General features: G+C 38.0%; 1 protein-coding gene across 1 annotated transcript in view; it reads left to right on the plus strand.

Moving 5' to 3' along the window:
- LOC115410461 (protein shisa-9B-like) overlaps window positions 1-23,310 on the plus strand; it is a 41,174-nt gene that overhangs the window by 13,471 nt on the left and 4,393 nt on the right. Inside the window, exon 2 of the mRNA XM_030122116.1 lies at window positions 13,921-14,094. Within this exon, the coding sequence (XP_029977976.1) occupies window positions 13,962-14,094 (133 nt within the window). The 5' untranslated portion in view covers window positions 13,921-13,961. The remainder of the gene's footprint in view (window positions 1-13,920; window positions 14,095-23,310) is intronic.

Genomic DNA, 23,310 nt, shown 5'->3' on the forward strand with positions numbered 1-23,310 from the left:
TTTCACTTAGCAATGATGTTATGACTAAAAATGCAAGTTTTAGTCTTGAGGTATAAACACATCTCAGGGTTGGGGTCTTAAAAGGAGCCCAAGCTCTGATCTATCTGAATGGAGCCTACGGGTGAAGTTGCTGACTTCACTGAATAAACAACTATTGATTTCCTGAAAAGTGCTGGTTTTATAACAATTAGATGACCTCTGTGATGATCTTCAACATCTTATCTATTGACCAACACATGAAAATGGCATCTGAGAAGATCTAATATAAATAAATAATCATACTGTGAGACAAGTGACAGTCTGAGGTGTTGCAACAGTCAAGGTCCATTTACGGCAGGAATCCACTAAGAAATCTAACAAATATACTCTGCTGAAGAACAAGGCTAGCTGTTGTAAACATTAGGAGAACATTCAGGGATATCAGGAAACTGATCTGATTGGCTCGTAGTGTTACACATGATTGGAATATGAGGCAATTAGTCACAGATTAGGTTTACGTTTTCGAAATAGTGAACCAAGTGGGATTGGAATATTTTGTCAAAAGTATCTTTAACTCAGTTTGCTAGCAAGTGTTAGCTGCTATTAGCTTGCCATTTGATTTTCCTTTTTATTTCAGTTGATTTTCTTTAATTCCCCCAAACTGCCATAAATTACCAAATAGTGATGATAGGAAGTAACATTTGACACATGGATAAAACAAATTGTATTTCTGGCCTCAATTAACATTGTCTTCATAACATAAGAGTGAAAATGTAGATGCTATAGCAATTCGTGGTTTATTTTTGTTTAGTTTAGGTGCAGAGAAAAAGCAAATTTTCTTTTTAAAGTCTTGATATGCTGGATAATGCAAGAATCTGATGTAAGTTTTACCCTAAAGTTCTCCAAATCGGAGCCACACAGAGGTGGATTTACACCCAGACTCCTGGCGAAATTCCTGTGAGCTCAGCAGTCACACACTCAAACAGTGATGTCTGTCCTCGGCTCTGTGATCCTCGCTGTCCCTGTCTCCGTGCTGCAGGAGAGAGATACGGACCGGCGGGATGAGGTCAAGACAGATGCAACGCTTCTTATGCACTGTAAATAGACAGCAAGGGCGAAGAAAGAAGGAGCTCAACTCCCGCCTCACACAGGCTCACACATAACCTGCTTACCATTTTCACTGTGACTAAATATGCATATGCAGAGAAACAGAGAAGACCCCACACCACACACACACACACACACACACACACACACACACACACACACACACACACACACACACACACACACACACACACACACACACACACACACACACACACACCACACACACACTATGATGTGTGAATGCTGTCATGGAAGGGTGAGGGATCTGAGCCAGTCAAGACTGTTCACATTTGCATATTAAATACAGAAGCCCCTTTGTCTCAGTCTTTTGGAAGTCTTTCGGAAATGCTTTGTCATGTGAATGTTCTGAAGTACCATCACAAAGATGTTTTCTGTCACTCCCGATTTCATACAGGTTTACGCAGGTTGGCACCGACTTTTGTGTCAACATCAATTTGATGTCAAAGTGCTCCTCTTGCTCATATCCCAAAATTACTCCAAAAATTCCTTTTTGCTAAACTAGAGCAAGTCTTTCAATAAAACATGCATGCTTTTTTGACAATGCCTGACAAAGCTGTTAGGATGTGACCTAGTACAAGCAGACACGTGAAGATAAGTGGAGGGAGACAGGGAGATGAACAGACAGGCCGACAGAGCAGCAGGCATAGCATAGCATAGGTTGCATAACAATGACTTTTCAGTACAGTACAGCCGGCCTGCCTGTTGATATGTGGGCGCGGGTGACTGTGGGACAATGCAAGCTCGCCGTGTGCTGCAGAGCAAATACTACACCAGAGAATACTGTTGCCATGACAAGAGAAAAGGAAGAGGGAGATGGAGAGGGTTGAGTAATGACAGAGAGGCAGTTTTGCAGCTGAAGAAAAAGAAGAGGGTTTATCCATTTGCAGATTGAGCCGACAGAAAGAGAGAGAATAATAGATGAGTCAGCTGCTTACAATTTTCAGCGGAGAATTAAACAAGCAGTGAAATTACACTGTACAGCCAGTAGCAATGGAGTCAGGCCAAGCATGAGATAAGCACTCCTACATACATGTGCTTTGGCTCTCTTGATGTTTCCCTCTATGTGTTTTTTTTCTGTCTTCATTTTCTCACTCGATAACCATACAGTACACATCACCTCAGCACAGTGTATCTTCTCGTCTGGGACATGAGAAGAAGCGCAGACAACGTTTCTTCCCCCAGGAGTACAGCCTCACTGCTTCCACACTGGATGTCTGGCTTCCCACAAAGAAGGCTTTGAAATCGTCCCATGACTCTGCCTCTGCAGCGTTGTGTACACATGTGTTGTGCAGTGTTGATTGTTACCTGGTGGCCATAAGCTCGTCACCCACAGGCTGTCTCATAAGTACAGTCACACTTACTGTAATCCTGACACTCCTGCGCCATGCCCCTGCAGTGTCAAGTCACAGGAATGTCTTTTTCTTCAATATTAAAAGTAAATTGTGGCATATGTTTCAAACCATACAATCCCTTAAGCTGACTTCTGTGACAATCTAATATGAATAAATATTCACCTTCACTCTGCTTATGACTGATGCAACACAGTGAAGACTGATAGCCAATTTAGAGCCACGTACAACTTTAGTATGACCAGGCATGTTCATGTGTGGTTCATGACTTTAGATGGCAGATGATCTTTGAAAAAAAAAGAGGAAGAAGAAGAAAAATTGGAGCTGTTTGCATTGTGGGTCAATAGGTTCACCAGATCAATAAATTTCTTCCTGTTGTTACAGGTTATTGGAACAGCTACAGACAAACTCTGCTTGTGATAATGTGGACATGAGGGAAGCTAGAGATCAATGTATTTGTCATCTTTTTCATATGTATGCATGGTTTAAACTATTACAAACTGCTCTGTCATTACATTCATACAAAGGCCTTCATACAAAAGGATAAATAAACCCTCTCAACTGATAAGTGAAATGTTGATAAATCAGCTTCTGGAGCTAGGATCCCTTGAAAATGTAAGTGATATTGGATGCTTTAGATTCTTTAGCAGCAGTTTAAACTGAACTCAGCGTTCTACTATCTCAAACTTCATCTGGTAAATTATAAAGTCTCCTTTTAGCAAAAGCGATTCAGAGCGTTTGGGCGGCTGTATTCAGCATTAGGTTTATTTTAATTTTCCATGCTAATGTAAGAAAATCCAGAAATTAGATGACTCCGGGTTCACTGATTCCAAATGTATCAGGTTTGTTCCATTTCACATCCAGCTGAATGACTGCCAGGAGATTTCTAAAGGTCACTTCATTATGATTTTATGCAGACCGCTGTGAGCTCAATGAGATGGACGGGCTGGGCCAACTGACTAAAAGATCACAGAATGATATATGTGAGGATTCATAAGCTGAATCAATTTTTCTTATTAGTTAGTTAGCTATTTTCCTCTGGTTTTTTTCTGGTTTGTAGAGACTCACACAGTGAATGACGGTACTATAATGATCATACTAAAAATACAGCATTCTGCCTATTTTTGGACTGTATTATTTTGACTGGAAAAAAACTAACACATTTACTCACCAGTGTCATAAACAATAACTTTGTTTCCATAATATGACACACAAATTACATTATAAAAGCTGCAAAAAGAACTTTTGAATTATGCATGTTTCCATAAATGGGCTTGGAGTGAATAAACTATGCTGTTTCATATTGTCAGAAGTGGTGTTATATGCTGTAGTTCACAAAACCAGAGCATTCTGTCGCAGGTTGAACAGACTTAAGGCCCATTTATGCTTGCTTTAAAGTCAATTATGGTTACTTTGTGTATGTAAACAAGTACAGTACATCAATTTCAAACATTGTCAAGTGTCACTGCCTTTATACTTCCAATGTGTCCAGTGTGTTGGAATGAGCGTTTGTCAATCAGTCCATCAGAGGGCACCACTCTGAATTAACATACTGGCCAAATACCAGGAAGAAGAACAAAGTTTTTTGGGAGGAGAAGAAGAAGAAAAAGAGGATAACAAACATGGTGATGACAGAGGTATTACTAATATTGATATGGTGAAGGGTAGTTTTCATAAATATGTTGGTAGTTTTTCACCAAGTCCCACAGTCGCTCTGTTCTGGAAATTATTCTCTTCATATCTCAACACTGCCCTCACAGTCCCCAGCGGTACTGCTTTGTATTCTCCATTTGGGTTAACATCCACAATATCCCAGGGAACAGATAGATTTACACAAGTAATGAACGCAGAGGACGGACAGACCGTTCCATCTGTATACGTTTGCATTTTTAACGTGGAGCATGAATGGGCCTTCAAATGAAAGTCTAGCAACATTAACACTATAAAACAACCCATAATGCATTGCTCTATTTACAAGGATTACATTGGTACACTGGTGATTTGAAATGAATGTTCTTATTAATAGCAAATGATTTGACACTTTAATTTTCAAGGTATCCTAGTTCTTTATCAAAATTTTACTTATCACTTGAGAGTTGCTTTATTCTTTTACATAAAGGTCTTTATATGAATGTAATGACTGAGCAGTTCATAACAATCTGAACCATGCATACATATGAAAAAGATGATGGATACAATTACCTCAAATTTCCCTCATGTCCACATTATCACAAGCAGAGTTTTTCTGTAGCTGTTCCAATAGCATCTATTCCTCTAACAGCAGGAAGAAATCTGTTGATCTGGTGAACCTCTTGACCTACACTGCATACAGCTACAACAAGTAACCACTGGCAAAAAATGCTGGCACAAGGTGTTTATAGTTAGCCTGAGCCTATGTAGTTCTCTCATTTCAGATATGGATATATATTTACAATTTTTCTTTTTTTTTTTTAGAGAAAATTTATATTTTTTCTCTACTAAAACCAAGTCATATGAACTGTAGGAAGGACTGCTTTTGTATGGACTACTAGAGGCAATAGTGATGTTTCATGCTCAAAAGATGCGGCTCTAAGAGCCAGTGCTTTTTTAGTGAATCAGAAGAGACGATTCTCATCGAGTGAGAGCTGGTTGCCCATTTTTTTTGTCCTTTTGCTGCTCACCTCTCACTCTCAGTGGCTCATCTCTGCTCACGGTGAAGCTTTGTTTCTATTGGGCAGCATGGTGGACATGGGGCCAAGATGAGATTGTAGCTTGACGAACCCCTCATCCAACTGTGGCTGGTGTCAGACTAAGGCCTCAGTCGTCCCATGTCTGGTGAAGGTGATGGAGGGTAGACTGTATAGTCTGGGAACATCTGTTCCTTCTGAGAGAATCATCTGGAAAACAGGGCAGATACTCACAGACAAAAGGAATTGTATCAGCCCATTCAAGCTGAGACATCCGAACTTTCTCAATGCCAACCTGTACCGAAGACATTCATATCATTTAGTTACTGAGTTTGGTTCTGTTTCTGTGATAGAACAAGTGGACAAAATTAGACAATTATAAAGCTTCTCATAAAACCACTGAAGGGTTTATCAAGACACAAACCCTTCATATTTGCCAATTTAGGTTAAAATATGAGACTACAAATAATACTAAATTAAGAGCCGTTTGGAAGCCAAACTAGTGATGGTACTCTTTTGGTACAGCTCCCGAAGAAGAGCCAGCTCTCTGAAAAGAGTCAAACTTCTCATCATTAAGAGGCAGCTCAGTGGCACAGTTTTTAGCCTTGTCACCTTGATGAACCAAGACCTTTCTGCATGTTCTCCCCATAGCATGTGGGTTTCATTGCAGTTCTCCAGTCTTTTCCATCCTGTAGCTTGAACTTTAAGAGATAGATGTTTGACAGACTATAAATATTAAGCTTCAAAAGTGTGAAACTGGGGTGTGTAGTGTTCACTTAACTGGGTACTGGCTTTTCCCTGCTCCAGGGTATTGCCCTTCGGCCGCTGTATTCTATACCCTCCTAACTTTCTGCGATGTAGGGTTGTCACTTGAAGAGGTTGTGGGAATATATCCACAGACTCCCACTGCCTCCCTTCGTCATGGTGATAGATGACCTGCTGACAGCTGTCACTCACCCTGCTGAATGAGTTCATAGTGTCATGGTGTCATCAGGCTGCTTTGTTTGCTTTCAGTCTCAACCACCACCTGCATGATCTTTTGTACTTTGATTAAATTTGTACTTTGTGTGTGAGCGAAGCCTCTGACAGAGGACAGAGGTTTTGGAGAACACAAGGGAATAGGGAGAACAATTCATCTCTTAAGGTGGCATGAAATGAGCCATTTGACGCAAGTTACTACATCATCTTTGTCATCAATGTCAAGCTGCAAACCGTGTCAGAAGATGCAATAAACAACTTCAATTAACCTACAGATGATAAGATTGTTTTCCACTTAAACAATAAAAGAGGGTGATGTGACTCACAGAGAGCAGCATTATTTCTCCTAATGGTTCTCAAGTACAAGCAATGGAAAAGAAAATAAAGCTTCTCAAAGGATTTAGTAATGCATGTTTTACCGACTGAATCACTTTAAAACCTTTGTGCAGATGTGGTAAATGTTCTACCAAAAATAGAGTACAGCAGGGTATGAATCACTGTCCTTGTTTATCATACTGAGGTGATGAACTGTTTTTGTTTGTTTTTTTTCATTTATTGCTTTAAAATCTGTCTCTTCTGTGCATTTAAAAATGCATTGGATGAAGAGATGATGCTAATCTACTGTAGGGGTGTCAAAGTCATTTTAGTTCAAGGCCCATATTCAGTCCAATATGATGTTAAGTGGGCTGGACAAGTATAATAATAACAATTTTTAAAAAAAGTAAAATCCCATTATGAAGATGTTTACATCTACAAAGTTACGTTTAAAATCTGAATAACCTGAAATGTTTTAAGAAAAATAAGTGCAATTTTAACAATATTATGCCTCAGTTTATTATTTACATTACAACTTACAGATCACAGTGGATCTACAAATACACAAATGATTTAGTAACAGGCAGAATATTATTAAAATTGCACTTATTTCTCTTAAGACATTGTAGGTTGTTTATATTTGTTCAGGTTATTAACATTTTTTGTGATAGTTTATAAATGTAAACATTTTCATGTAACTTTACTTTTTTACACTAAAACAAAGAGAAAAAAATGGGGTTGTTCTTATTTATAGGTTATTTTGATAGTGTTCTACTGGTTTGACCCACCTGAGATCAAATTGGTTTGTATGTGGAACCTGAACTAAAATGCTTTGCACATCACTGATAGTTAATATCTTTTGCATGATTTTTGCATTTCACAAATTCATCCCACGGGCAAAATTGGACCCTTTGGTGGGCCAGTTCTGACACCTGAGATCCACTGTAACTACAGTATATTTATGTTTCTGTACCTTTAAATGCGGGGTTTTTTTTTGTTTTTGTTTTTTTACATAAAATCAAAACATTTCCAGCCAGACATAAACTTCTGGCCCAGTGAGACTCTAATTTGATATGCAGCTTGTCGCCCCTCTCAGCAGTCATCCACCAACTTGGCAGAACAGTTCAACAAAAGCATTTAAAATCAGCTTTTATACGTTTCTACAATTCTATAGGTTTTACCACCATTTCCATGTTCTACAGGGTTCTAACAAGACAGTTTCTTGTTAATGCACTTGCAGCAAACCAGATTATGGCTTGTGCGGTTATAGGATATTGAATTTTGCAATTGTACTCTTAAACCAGAGAAAATCCATCATGAAATGAGAAAATTGGTGCCCTCAGACCATCTGTTTTGGCCTCCTGTGGAAAAAAATAAAGTGGACTGGTTTTTCATCACGACTGAAGTAGATGTTACAAAAGACATTTTATTAAATGCACAAAAAGGAGACAGCATTTTCTGCATCAACGTGACGTGATGTCATAAGCTGCTCTGCCTCCTCTTTTTAGCTGTCTGCAGCTTATTCCTCCCTTCATTGTTCTTTACAGGTTCATCTTTTCTGCAGTGCATCGTAGACAAACTGAGTGGCATTTATGTCAGATATTAATGCTAATATAAAATGTTTCATCAGAACCTGGTATTTTCTAGTTGTCAAAATCCCAGTTTGCAACTTTGCCAAGCTGTTTTTTTGTTTGCTTAATTTTTTTTTTTTTTTTTGACTGTTGTTAAGACATGCTGAATAAACCAGAGCCATGACTGACTCGGAGTTGCTTTGCATGCATCATCTATATGAAGTTACACCACACGTCTTTTCTTATTCGCCAATCACCACAGGACATTTCATCACTCCGGGGAATCCTGTCACTTATCACCCCTTCTACATGGCCTCACACTGCCTCTCGCTGTGATGCTGTTTTTCATTATCTCCGCTCTCTCCTTTACATTGTCACTCACTGTGTTAGTGTGTGTGTGTGTGTGTGTGTGTGTGTGTGTGTGTGTGTGTGTGTGTGTGTGTGTGTGTGAGAGTGTGTGTGCAGAGGGAGTCAGTACCAGGGCTAAGTGATTAATTAGTAACAACACAACTTGCTTTACCTTGACAGTTCAGCTGTGCAGGTTTAAGGCCTTTGAGTTGAGCTCATAGCTCAACAGCGTACGGCTGAGATGAAAAGCAGGGGGAAACTGGAGGACAAAATCAGTACTGTTAGGCTATGGCGATGCAAGAACATAAGACCATCTGGGCAGTTTGAGTGTGTGGCTAAGAATGTTTTCGCACTTGAATGTTCAAACCAAGGTCCATTTTCCAATGCAGTTAGTATTGCTTCACACTGTAATTTTTAGAACAGACTAAACTACATGATACACCTACATGTACGTCCTACCATCATCTACATATTCTGCACTTTCCCTTTTCTAATAGACAAGTGCACTTCAGACAGCAGAAATGCTATTAATTCATCTTTTTTTAACCTCTTCAGTCTTTCTTCATCTTTGTTTACCGGTGTTGGGAGGCTTGTCTAACTTCCCATTGATCTGAAAGTTTGAACTGTCATATAAAAGTACCTCTAAATAACCTAATCCATAGTTCAGTTTGATCTGGTTTGATGCTAGGGTTCACTGGAAGTTTCACACTTTAGGATTCAAGATTCAAAGCGTTTTATCGTCATGTGCACTGTAAAGAAACAGGTTTCTCTCTACAATGAAAATCTTGCTTTGCTGTCCACAATGAATGCAAAGAGAATCTAAGATGTTCAAAAATAGAAATAGAATAATTTAACTAGGGAATTAAAACAAACTAAACAAAGTGGCATTTAAGAATGGCATGCAAAAGAGAATGAGTATAAAATTATATGTAAAAAAAAAAAAATTCACTCTTATTAGTAAGAGAAAAATATAAATTTACATAAATATCTGAGTAATTGGTGTACCATGTGCAAAGCTGCCAGAGATAAATAAGATGTTAAATATGCAAGACTGTCAGAGATGAACAGTATATGTGCAACTGCAAATCGGTTTGGATCAAAATCCAAAACAAATGAGAGACGTGTTTTAAGAACGTACCAGACATCTGTATTGTTTACCTAGCTATAACTGTCTTTACTTCCATCGTGACTGCAGACTCTTCAAATATAAATGAGGGTGGTGATTGTAGGTTATTTGCTACAGTTCCATTTCTATTATTGACAAAACAACAAAAACATATAAAAAAAAAAAGTCTCCTTTCTGTTTCTGGAGGACTTGATGGGGTTGGTGTCACCTCATAACCACATACACAGAAAAATTAAACTACTGAGACGTGGTTTCACCAGGGGACAAACTGATAATATCCCTCCGCTTCTGTATGTCAGGTGAGCTTCATTCTATATATACTGAGTAAACCCCACACTTATGCTATGATCTGACAAACTAGTCACAGACGACACCATCAGCCAGTGAGACTAAAGTTCACGCTGATCCAACTTACTACAACATATTAGGGAAGCGGTTTCAGCTCGTAAGGAATCTTTGGTCTGAACAGGGTTCAAAGAAGTGGGACAAAATAAGAGGAAAAGCATGTAGATGGGACAAGTGTAAGTTGAAATGCTCTATTTTCTGCCTAAATGATTTTCTGTCTTGCTCCCACTGTTTCATCCACCTCCTTTTACTCTGTTTCTCATTTCCTCGTCTTCTCCTCAACTTCTTTCATTCTCCTCAAATTATTAAGTGGCAGTATTGGGGCTTTTAAGAATGTGTATTCACTTAGCGAAGATACATTTGCGTTCAGGAACAGGAGTTTGCAATTATCTGTCAGGCTTGGTGCGGTGAGAAGAACAAGGCTGAAGAGTGTCCTCTGAATTCCCACACATATTTTAACATTCGGCTGTGCTTTAAAGTCAGACTGTGCAGTTCTAGACTTTCCTGCCACTCTCGTATACACTCTCTGCTGAAGTTAACGCAGCCCATCCTTCTATCAGTACATTTGTGGATGTGTTTCCCTGACTTTCAGTTTTGCATCTTCCAGAGGAGGTGCAGCTTTAGGCATTGTTATGTAACGTAAGTGTGGAGGAAATGCTTGTAAGGATTCACTCAGTGACCAATCAATTATTGCTACAGCTGAGAGGCAACTATTAAAATATACTGGAGACTGTTTTCCTGCTCAGTAACAAAACATTGTACACACTGGAGCTCTAAGTCATCAGTATACAAGTTAAAAACCACTGATACTTCCAGTTGTATGCACGTGGTTATGCTGCAGAGTAAAGTCTCACACTCACCATCTATTAAAATTTAATCACTGCTTATTTAATTAGTGGAACACATCATTTAGCTTCTAGGCTACTAATTATTACAAGACATCTGTTGGTAGCTAACACCATAGGCATGTGGTAGAATAGAGTGTACTTCCCAAAGCCTCTGGAAGTTTGGCTTCAAGTAGTGAAAATGCATGTGATATCAAAGTTCAGTGGTTTATTAAAGCAGCGTATGACTTTCATCACAAATTTTTCTTCAAATATGTAAAACCCGAGTAACAGCCCATTTATCACTAATCCATTAGTCTTTCTATGCTAACACATCTAAATCATTTCCCTCACGGTAAACAACTTCGAAGAGTACTCCTATCATACATGTACTGTAAAGAGTGAGCGGTGAGTGCCCGGCCATACCCTGTATGCTTGTATAAGCCTACACAATGATATATTCCGAAAATACCATGAAACTGATGTCTAAGTATTGTTTTTCACGATCACACACCCTGTACTATAACAATGACAACTGACTTACGGGGACCCCTGAGGACACGGGTTAATTTCTTGTCTCTATGTGTTTGTTGCTGTTACTGCTGCAGTTGCATGGAATTCCCATTCCCACAATGCACTTCGCAAACAAAATTTCCAAAAAGGCCCAAGCGAAGTTTCAGTTTGGAATGTAAACAAACTGACTGTTTGTGATGGATGTGATAGAGTGTGAATGTGTGAGTGAATGAATAATGGATTCATTGTACGCGCTATGAGTATGCATCATTGGAAAAGGGCTATATAAATCTAATCCATTATTATTATTATTATTATTATTATTATTATTATTATTATTATTATTATTATTATTATTATTATTATTATTATAAACAGCTGACTAGAACGATGTAGCCATAAAAGTGTATGCTTTAGCAATTTTAATGTACCGTAAATGTAATTTGTACCTTTATTGTAAATTCAACAGTGCTATTCTGCCCATTCATTTCCTGAAATGTAAGGGGAAGTACAGCTTCCCTGGCTGTCTCAAAGCAATCGCCGTTATTCAACAGATATTAAATAGTTTACATCCATAGATGGTTTTGGTCACCAGTGGATGTTTGGGTTTTTATGGGTTAATATATGTCTAATGGGTTCCATTTTTCCTGTGGTTCAGAGGACAGTCTTTAAAAGCTGTACCACTCACATATTAGATGAAATTGTGTCAGGTACAAAGGCTCAACGTGTACATACTGTAACCTGCCTTATGCCCACTGTTCGATGTTCACTGTGTTTGCTGGTCATTTCGGAGACTCTTTGGATGTTCTGTGTATTTATCTGAGCCCAGTTTGTAACACAGTACCTGCCACCAGGATTTAGGATGTACCTATAAAGTACTGCTGATAGAAGGACACTATCTCTTTGTTATCTGTAACAATAAATAAGTATTACTGATTCAGTTCAAGATTTAGGCTGTTAACCCATTCACTAGGAAAAGTGTTATTTCTGTGAACCACAAATACAGATACGCAGGTTCACATTTTATATCAACATTTAAAAGATACATGAAAATCAGCGTCATAGTGCCAACAGTTTATGACACTCTTTAACATTGCCCTTCAGAAATTAAGTTCAAATGGCACTTTCATGCATTGATAACAACAATGTATAAATTCATATTTTAACATATGATCTTTTGTAAACCCAAACATGCTTTCATTTATTAAACCATACAATCTCCTGGGATTAAGATACAAATTCAAATTGTGGATTTTGTGCCATTCACCCTAACCATATGCCCGCCTCAACAGATTCTTTAACGGGGGGTGATGGGGTGGGTGAGATGTTAAATTGTGTGTTTTTTTTTGTTTGTTTTCTTTCCTTCCTCTTTTCTCACTCTATCAATGCTGTTTTCTCTTCTTTTTATTTCTGAATGTGCATTTGTTATGTTGATTTTAAAAGTGAAGCATAATGTACAAATCAGGGGATCTCAAATCTGTACTATGATAATGCTTTGCAATGAAAAAATATCTGAAACACAGATTCATTGATGATGAATTATGTCAAGGTGGTCTGGAGACATGGATGTCTGATTTGTCATGTGGTTATGAGAAATCTGGACATTTCAGTGATTTAAAATAAAGCAATGATCCCCAGCAGGCTGTGGTTTATGGTGATTTTACAACAACTAAGGGGTGTTTTTAAAACCCCCATAACTGTTGTAAAATACCTATAAACCATGGCCTATGCAGTTTATTGCTTTTATAAGACTGTTATTATATATAACTATCAAGGTTATATAAAATAAAAACACAGTAAAAAAAAAAATGCAGTAATGTATTAATAAATAAAATTCTACCACCAAGTGATGCAGCATTTATTGGAAAGATTTCTAAGAATCACACCAATTATCAATATTTATCTGGGCAAACACCGCATTGTGCATAATTCTGGAGTGATCAATTAGGTTAGCACTTCTCTTCACCTACCGAGGCTGTTTGACTCTGAAAAGGTGGGTTTTGAATGCACACCGCCAAAAGGGAGGATGTTGCTCAAGCTTCTTGTATCATTTGAACTTGAGCGAGAGTTACCTTGCAGGGATATTTACATTTGTACCCATTTGCAATACATTATTGCTTACATTATTCCTCTTCCCTCTAGGCAGCAGCTATCAGTTTGTGTACATGGGCCACTCAGTTCATTAAACGGTTGCAGCTTCCTCCCTTTTTTGCTAATATAATCCACCGTCTTCCTTAATCCTGTCCATCTCTTCCCTTGAGCATTTTAAATTTATATGGTTGGTGTAATATTACTGATGGAATGTTCTGTGTAAGTGTGGGATTATAGAATATTTCACTGCGGTTTTGAACACAACTTAGTCATTCAGAATCAAGAGTCAGAACTATCTGTTTTAGAATCTGCATTTCAGGATCACACACATATAAGTGTAGTGGAATGGACTGTGAAATAAATGTTAAATGTCATGTAATGAACTGCAGATGCTACATATCAGCGCAGTCCCCTCTGGATTCAGTTCCAAAGTGTATTAGGCAGCTTGACATGTAATAGGCAGCAGCTGCAGATGATGGCACAAGTCCAGCAGGTGATGTACAGACATGGATGTATGTGGATGTTTCTGAGTTCTCAGAACTGTGGAGGGCATTCTGCACCAGTAAAGTCATGTAAAAAAAAAAAAAAAAAAAAGACACAGGTGAGGGGTTCCTTATTGAGCTGCACTATGCACCCCCCTAGACCTGACTCTAACCTTCCTGCTGTGTGTCCTTGTGTCCACAGAAGGAGGCCAGATCAATAACAACGTGGGACCGGCCTTGAACATGGGCCAGCAGCACCCTTACCCTGCACTCAGCCAGCTGGCTCACGTCTACGAGCAGCAGCAGCAACAACAACAGCAGCAGCAGCAACAGCAAAACAAGGATCTCAACAAGTACGCTTCCCTAAAGGCCGTGGGTGAGTGTCTGTCAATGCCTTTTATTATCTTTGTAGCATTTACAGTTTGAGATAGGCAGCAAAGTCCATGTAGCTGCTGCATAGTGTTTGTGTTTTTTTTAAAGGATGCCTCATCGTTGCAATGGATCTTGGGCTTTCCCGGATCTTTGTTATTGGTTAAGTCACTGTCTGATGCATCCTGACTTGGCAGAATAAAATGACAACAGGAGCTGTTTTTGATTTATCGATCATTCTTTTATACAACAACTTTTGGGTCCCTATGATTTACTGACTCATATTTGCTCTAAAGTGAGCCACATATCTGTAACAAATGACTTGCATTATCTAGTCAGGTATTCCTCAGAACCTGAAATGGTCAAAAATTCAAAATATTCATTTATTATATGATAGTTTTGGCTAAAATGCCTCAAATCAAAGATTTAAATCAGGTGAAACTACAATCATTGCTTAACATTTTCTTTTTTCACTGTCCTTGAAGTCTGTTAGTATGTACTTCATTTACTTCAGTTTTCTGCAAGTGGCATAAATGTTGGCGGTGCAAACAACTTTCACATCTTAAGTTTGTTGAATTGTTATGCTGTTTGTTACACTCTTGAAGTTTTACTGTTAGGGGATTATAATCCATGTTTTTGTTTTACATATACATATAAAAAATTATAATTGGCATATTTATAAAAGGTGTATTTATCTGTCATTTGGTAAATGTCCTTCTACAGCTAATTTGTCTCTAACTTTACATATTGTTGTAAAATGTGTACATTTAAATTCTGCTTTTAATCATAATACTACTGACAAACTCCACAACAGACCAGCAATTATTCAAGCTATTTGCCATCATTCCTATATTTTCCGATGACCCCATCATATGATGTGCATTTCTCGTGTGTATGAATGTTTACACATTATTTTTGAAACTTTGCTACATTTCTTGTGTCGACAAAATAGTTGTAAAATGAAAACACCCTGGTGTAGATGTAGCTGGGATGGATCAATGTGGAGCCTAACAAGCTGGAATTTCTAATAGGATTTAATGAAACATTAATGTTTTCGATCTATTGCCTGTCCATCTGTCATAATTCATAATGATAATTTATTGAATGTGTTTGACAAATACACCGTTGCCCATGAGGTCAAAATAAAATATTTTTATATCTTCTTAGGAAATGATGTGACAATGTGATTTATTCTTGAGTGTAACAAGGACTCACTATATAATTATTACACCTGGTCAAAAGTGATTGCTGATGTGTATAAATTGGAATAAAAAGTGAAGAAAGAATGTGTCAAAATTATTGAACAAAATTATTCCAACTTAATGGCCAACCGTGTATGTATTCCACATAGTTTAACATGTCACTATTCTCTTTAAATTATGAGGCTAAAATGTTACCCCCACTCATGACTCAGCTGCTGTTTTGCTGTACATTTTGGTTTGTTTTCCAGGGGTTCACAGGATCGACTTGACTTAACTATAGCACTCTTGCAACCAAGATATGACAGATGTTATTGATTGCGCTCCCAAAGTGGACCTGCTGGAAGACACAAAACAGCTTGCTTATCAAGCTGTTTTGACAGCTTAATGCATGCCACTGAATTCAATGAGCTCAGTGCACCTGATTTGCATTTGCCTCACTGTCTTCATGTGTTATTGGCAGAAACATCACTATTTCATAACCTGAATTCATTTGAGATTGACTTGTGAATTTCTCAGTGCGAGTCCCTCAGCTTGTTTATGCTGGACAGGTAGGCCTACACTGCCCTCACATGATTTGGTATTCAGCTCACTCACACCAGATATTATCCACAAACACATCATAGATCTGTACAAACAGTTACATGATGCTATTTGCCTGCCCTTTTATCAGAAAAAATAATCAGCATAACTTGTGTTTTTAAAGGCCTCTTCAGCATCCCAAGCAGCAGAAGGTAACATATTTGACTTGGATGGAAAATGTAAATCAACTTCCTGTTATGAATGTAAATGTCCTTCCTTATATCACACTGCATTTGAAGGGCCCTGATTCATCCCCCAGACGTGTGATAATAATAGATTAACATGCTTGTTTATGCTGAATAGTGATTTATGCCCTGGAAACATGAAGACTGGTGATTTTTTTTCCTGTTGTGTAATCACAGTAGTGGTTTATATAACTGCCAGAAAATTTAAGCAAAGATAAATGGTAATGATAAGTGGACCTGGATACACAAAAACACCTACTGGTGATTAACGCTGTCATTCTGAGTCCCTAGCATCTGTATTGTCTGCTGAGCATATTTTTATAATTTCCCAGATAAGTAGACAAATATAGACATGAGACAATAGCGAGGTATTTTCAGCACAGATACAACGCTGTTTGATTGCACAAAAGAGGCAGGAAGTATCTTTATGTCTCTCCCTGAAGACTGAAGAACAAAGACTCTCGGGATTTTGCACCGCTATCCAAAAATGAGAGAAGGAACTCAGGAGAGGGAGACAGAGAAGAGACAGCATTACCAAATTTTCTCACTGTTAGGAGCTTCATTTGATCCGAGTTCAGCCACAAGACACGCTGGAATTTGACTAAGTGGATGCAACTGCGGTGTTTCTCGACTGGAAAACGTTACACTATGATGTTAGGCTACAATTTCCTTTCATCTCCCAGACATTAAACCAACAGATGGATAGAACACATGCTCTGGGGAAATGTAGAAAAAGCTAGTGGTGAAAATAGATGAGGCAGGTTGAGGGAGAAAAAGGACAACACCAATGCAGTGGCAAACGAAAATCTTGCCACGTACGTTTCTGTAACCTACTGATACGTACAGTAGAATCTCAAAGTTATATATATTTTTTTAACCAGAAGTACATTTCTTCATTTCAGATATGTGTAATGTAAATGTAATTTATCACTGAAGGACTCACTACTCAACAGAACTGGTTGTGGTGAGTGGTGGATTTATAAAATCCAGGATTTTACCCGGCCTAAGTCCTATTCACACACGACTAGTATAACCTGGGGACCTCCAGTGGTTTGAAAATTAACCCTTAATGCCAGTGTTTCATATAATGCAGTCACACAGGATAAGCAAAGTCATATTTCCTGACATTATTCCTCAGTTCTGATGTCAGTGGCAGGTTCACTGCTTGACATCAGCTAAAAGACAGAAAAAAACCTTTTGTACTGCAGATGTCATCTCATCATCTTTTGAGATGTTGCTTCTGAAGGATTTAGGTTTGCTCTTTCAGTGAATACCTATGCTATATATTTATTTATTTCAATATTTTAAGACTTTTATTTATCATCACCAGCACAGCCTCCATCATCCTTGACCCAGAAACAGGCTGAATAAATGCACAGAGGAAACAAAAAATGCTACAAGTCCCACCAAACCACAGAGACGTTACTCATATTTTATAATCACAGGACCTCTGTGTTTGTGGAAATAAACTTAATTATTGTCAGTCTCATTTTTACATTATAAATCACAGAAATAGTACAGATTCAATAATTATTCCTAATTACCAGAGGTCAGGGGTGATTGCTTTGAAACAGCAAAGTAAGATGAACTTTCCCTAACACTTCAGGAAATTAATGGGCAGAATTGCACTGTTGAATTTACAATAAAGATATGAATTACATTTACACTAAAATTGCGTAAGCATGCACTTAATTTTATGGCTATGTCATTCTGGTCAGCTGTCTATTATTTGTTTTCCAGCACAAATTCCTCGATATATTCTCGTATCAGTAGCCCACACTGTTGAATTCCCCATTGATATCGAGCGTTTCTGAGACACATTTGAAAAACAAGAGAAGCAGATAAAGTTCCTGTGTAAATTCTACTCGGCTGTAAATGTGTGCATAATCATCAGTTTTATTACTTATTACTATTATTATTATTATTTTTATATTGTTTTGTCTTTTACACAGTCTTTATGTATGCACATTTTTTCTAGCACTAATCTAATCTAATCTAATTTTATCTAATCTAATCCAATCTAAAGAAATTGTAGTGAAATGAAAAATCCTATTTTTATGTGTTTTATCACATGACAATATGAACTACTGTGTTTCCTTTTCCTTAGACTGAGCCTGATGAGGGTAGAATGGTGTTTGGGCAGTTTCAATTGTAACTCCACCACTAGATATCATAAATATCATACAATGAATTTTACAGACATCTTGATATACTGTTTGATTTTTTAAATATACATATACATATTGATAATGTTTGCATCTTTAGTTTACAGGAACATCTAATGGAAGCATTAATTTCTTGTGACTTGATAAAAAAAAAAAAAAAAAAGTTGTAGTATGATGTGAACAATGAGCCAAATCCCCCTTAATCTGACACACTGATCTTTTGAAATACACCTTTTGCACTCAAAATTTTAACAAAAGTTTAGTTTATGTTGCTGTTCTGAAGCACTTTTACTCCTCTGCTAGTGGAGTTTTATATTGGACAAGTCCTGAAAGCAGTGAAGGTCTGGAGGGCATAATATTTAAAGTCTAAAAAGGGTATGCGCTGGTAAATGGCTGAAAGTCAAGTGAAGTGTACACACACTCCGGTTAATGGGATAGAATGTGCACAACTCCCATTTACAATGTAGAACATTTTCTACATTTCTCTCTCTCTCCAAAGGTCGAGCTGGTTCCCGGGCTCCGATATATTGTAAAAAATTACATTTAAACCTTTTAACACGTCTGTCACTTTCTCTCCGTTCTGCAGTTGAACTCATTTTGTCCTCTCTGTATCTTTATACAGTATTTTAAAAGTCCTTCAACATTTGAAGAGTTTTCTTTCCTCCAGTTTGCTCTTCTGACCTTTAATGTCAGTTTTCCACTCCCTCATCCTCCTCCTTCGGGTTACTCCCTCTCTTCATCTCGCTTTCATTTTCTCTCACCTTTTCTCCCCCTCCCACCATTCTGCATTTCCCATTTTCACTTTCTCATCCTCCCATACTGCCGCCTTTATCATCCGCTTCCTGCCCTCACCTCTGCATTTTCCCTTTTTTTTTGGCTCTTTTTCTTCTTTTGTCCTTCCTCCTCTGGCTCTCTCTCTCTCTCTCTCTCTCTCTCTCTCTCTCTCTCTCTCTCTCTCTCTCTCTCTCTCTCTCTCTCTCTCTCCTTCAACCCATAATGCTCCATATTTCTCCTTAAAGAATCATTGGGCTGCTAATCTCGATCCTCCCTCATAGCAGCTCATATCTGATTCCATTTCTGTAATTGAAGGTTGGCCTCCTCCCCCAGGCTCACACTTGACTGACAGATTTCCATTCCACAAGTGGTATTCAAAGAGGCTCCTATGAAATGATTGGAAAACTGTCCAGAGATATACACAGCATGAGTCCTGGAATCCAGGAAGCAAATGGCCATTACTGAGAGGAAATGATGGAAATGTCATGCAGAAAATGTGTGCACATGGAGTAAAGGAGGGGAAAGGGATAAATAGCAACAAACAAAATGCCAGCGGTGGCACTTTGTGAAGTCACCTTTGTGCAATTTCTGCTAATCTTGAGCAACATTAATGGACTTTTTTTTTCTCTTCTCCTTCGCCATACAGTGTGCAGTTTACACAGCTTGTTTACCCCATGAGAACTAAAACTGTACATCTAAAAAAGCCACTGTCTCCTCCCTCCCTCCCTCCAGCCTTTTCTTCCCACTTTTCTTTAATTGCCTCTGCCACTTTCCCAATGGTCTCCCATCCAGCTGATAAGCCACACTTCTGTCAATCAATAGCCATCTCCACTGTCCCTCTGTGCATCTATATAAGGTCACTTTATCGAATTTTAACCACAGCCAAGGAACAAACCAACTAATAATAAAGGTCCCTGGATACGGACCTGTAGCTGTGACCCTCAAGGAGGATCCTGCCTGTCCTCTACGAGTACAAAAACCACCAATTATGGGCCGTATCTCATGCACTTATGCCCCACAGATCAACAACTGCCATAAACCCCAAGGAGGCAGCCACATTCCTGCAGTACAACTTAACAAGTTAGCTTTCAAGGATGGTCTGGAGCACAGGTGTCGCACATATCAAAGCCTGCCAAAGTGTCCAATTCGGCCTGTGGGAGGAATTTGTGAAATGCAAAAATTACACTGAGGATATTATCATCATTTTAGCCCAGGTTCCACATTCAGCCTAATCCAATCTCAAGTGTGTGAGATCAGTAAAATAATATCATAATAACATATAAATACTGACAATGACAAGTTCTTCTCTTTGTTTTAGTGTAAAAAAAAAAAAAAAAATTACATAAAAATGTTTACATTTACAAACTATCCTTTCACAAAAAATAAGAATAACAATTTGCAATGTCTTAAGAGAAGTAAGTGCAATTTAACAATAGTCTGTCTGTTACTAAATGTTTTGTGTATTTGTAGACCCACTGTGATATCTAAGTTGTAATCAGTGGTGTAGTCCAGGGTATACGGCGGTATACAGAGTACACCCACTTATTTTTCACTCATTATTGGGTATACCCACTTCTAAATCACCCTAATGTGCACCGTTCTGTTGTATCTGAGCCAAATTTCCCATTTCTTCCCCTAGGATGGTGAAGCCATGACCCGCCCTACTCTGCCTCTAATTGGCTGGTACTCACTGCTGTCAGTGATTAGATTGGTTAACTTTAGCATGAGGACTGATGAGCCAATCAGAGGCACAGTAGCGTGGGTCACTCCAAGGAAAATATTGCTAACTAGTGCTGGCCACCTCTGGAATCTGATTGGACACCTCAGGTGCCAGTACCACCCCAGTTGACTGCATGTCTCATTGAAAGATGAGTGATTATTGGAAATATGAACACAAAAGGCTGAATAAACGTCTTTCAAATGAGTGACACATATTGAGAGAACCTACTTTCATGGAATACATAAATTTGAGGTAAGTTTTAGGGTGGTTTCCAAATGAGCCACTGTTTTAAACTACTGGTCATACGACTGCACATTTAGAGGAGAAGAGATGGTGTCACCAATAGTTCAACTATGCGAGTAGACTAATGTTATGAAAGGCTAATGTTATAAAAGGCTAATGTTATGAAAGGTAAACTTAATAAAAGGCTAACATTATCCTATGTTTCCCTCATGTTGAATACATTTACATTCATGCAGCTGCTTGTGTGACCAGTAAAACCTACAAACTGCTCTGGATCAAGTTATGATAATTTCATAATAGTGGAGTAAATACCACTAATGGATTTTTTGGTGAACTAAATAGAGTAGTCTTACATGTCACTGATTCTAAAACAGCATTTTTCTGGACTACTTAAAAAAAAAAAAAAAAAAAGGCAAAAATTCAGAGAATATCCACTTCTCCATGGACCACACCACTGGTTGTAATGAATGTGTGAAAATGATAAACTGAGGCCTAATATTATTAAAATTACACTTATTTTTCTTAAGAAATTTCAGGTTGTTCATGCTATTCACTTTTTTTTTTTTAAGGATAGTTTGTAGATGTAAACATTTTCTTTAATATCCTAACTGTAATTTAAACTTTTTCACTCAGAGTGGAATTGACATTGTTTATAGGTCATTATAGTATTATTTTATTGGTCTGGCCCACTTGGGATCACATTGGGCTGGATGTGGCCCCTGAACTAAAATGAGCCTGACAACCCTAGTCCAGAGAGTAAATCCTGACCGTTCATGAAATCTAACTTGTTAAATTGTACTGCTGGGGCTGGAAGTTTTAAACTTTTGTTCTGTTTTTGATGAATTTAGTTCCTGTCCTGCATCGTCCTACTCACATTCATACAGTTTGTCATTGCACAGCTGCTCTATACAAATCTTAGAGGTGTGCAATGTCCTCACTGTTTGTGTCACTGAATACAACCACCACAAACTCCATCTGTTGCTCAAATCCCTCTTAACAAAACATCTTTATCCATATGAAATTATTTAAAAAAAAAAAAAAAAAAAAAGAAAAGAAAACCTAAGTTTTTTGATTAGAATGTAGATTGCAACCATATATCCTCACACTGCAGCTGTGATTTAATCTTCCAGAATCCTCTTTACATGCAAATGAGTCTGAGACACAAATAGAAATTTTCAGGCTTCTTTGTTTATTAGGCTGGCACAACAAGAAGCGATACTCTTAAAATACTCGTGACTGTGAGATGTTAAATTCTGCAGTGTGTTTGATACACAAATCACAAGCAGCAATTTGCATTTTCTGTAAGAGCACATGTTATGGACGGATGTTCACTTTGGCCAGTGTTACTGGATATTTAGCAGAGGAGCAGGTACAGATTACAGCTAACATTGTGGGTCATCACTGAATATCTTCATATTATCTGTCCTCCTGCTAAAGAATCCAGCCCCTCATTTTTAATGAAAGTAAAGAACAAACCTGTCCCCTGAACACAGAACTAAGGCAATTTCTGAGTAGGACAGGGATCTGCCTAGAGATTATCTGTGGTATTATTACTTAAACTACTGGACTAGAAAAAGTTATTGTTCAAAACACTGTACAAATTGTGAAAAAGTTAGTTGAATTTCCTCACAGGTTAGCATTTTAAATGTTTATGTCTTTGTTTCTGTGTGGCCAGTGCAATGGTGAAATGGGTGGCACTTCTACTATTGAGTTTGCCTGTTTTCCTGTGGATCCTCCTGTTTCTCCCACCATAAAAACAGCTACATGTAGGTGAATTCTCCTGTCTGGGCCCTTCACCACTTGCTGATGAAGATCTGGAGCTGATCCACAAGCACCTTTAATGGCACTGTTCCTCATGTGCAAAGTGCTAATGCTACCCGCTAATGCTAGGTGCATTGTGTATTGTGATCAGTAAAATGCAGAGACTGAGTTTCCCTACATGGATAATACAGTGGGTTAACTTTTAATCATTTAGATGGTAACTATTATGTTTCTTGCTAACATTAGTTGTCAGCATCAGAACCCAATTGTAGCATTATCTTTCTAGCCATGGCTCACATTCAGTCTATTTTGTTTCTTAAGTTTGACTATGAAGGTTTAAGAACAAAAAAAACAAGATTTTACATGCTACAGAAATGTTTTATTTGTTTGGGTATGTTTGGGTCCTGGAGAAATATTGCTTTTTTTTTTTCTGCAGACCTCTGGTCTAAGTACACTGCATAAATACACATTGGTGCTTTGGAGTTCTCCTGGACCCTGATAAGTTGGTATTTTTACCATATGGGCAAACCATCATATCAATCAATGGGAACACACATTATTTAATTGAAAGAATAAAACATAGACAATCAAACA

The sequence above is a fragment of the Sphaeramia orbicularis genome, chromosome 19 (assembly GCF_902148855.1).
Source record: "Sphaeramia orbicularis chromosome 19, fSphaOr1.1, whole genome shotgun sequence".
In the NCBI taxonomy this organism is placed as follows: domain Eukaryota; kingdom Metazoa; phylum Chordata; class Actinopteri; order Kurtiformes; family Apogonidae; genus Sphaeramia; species Sphaeramia orbicularis.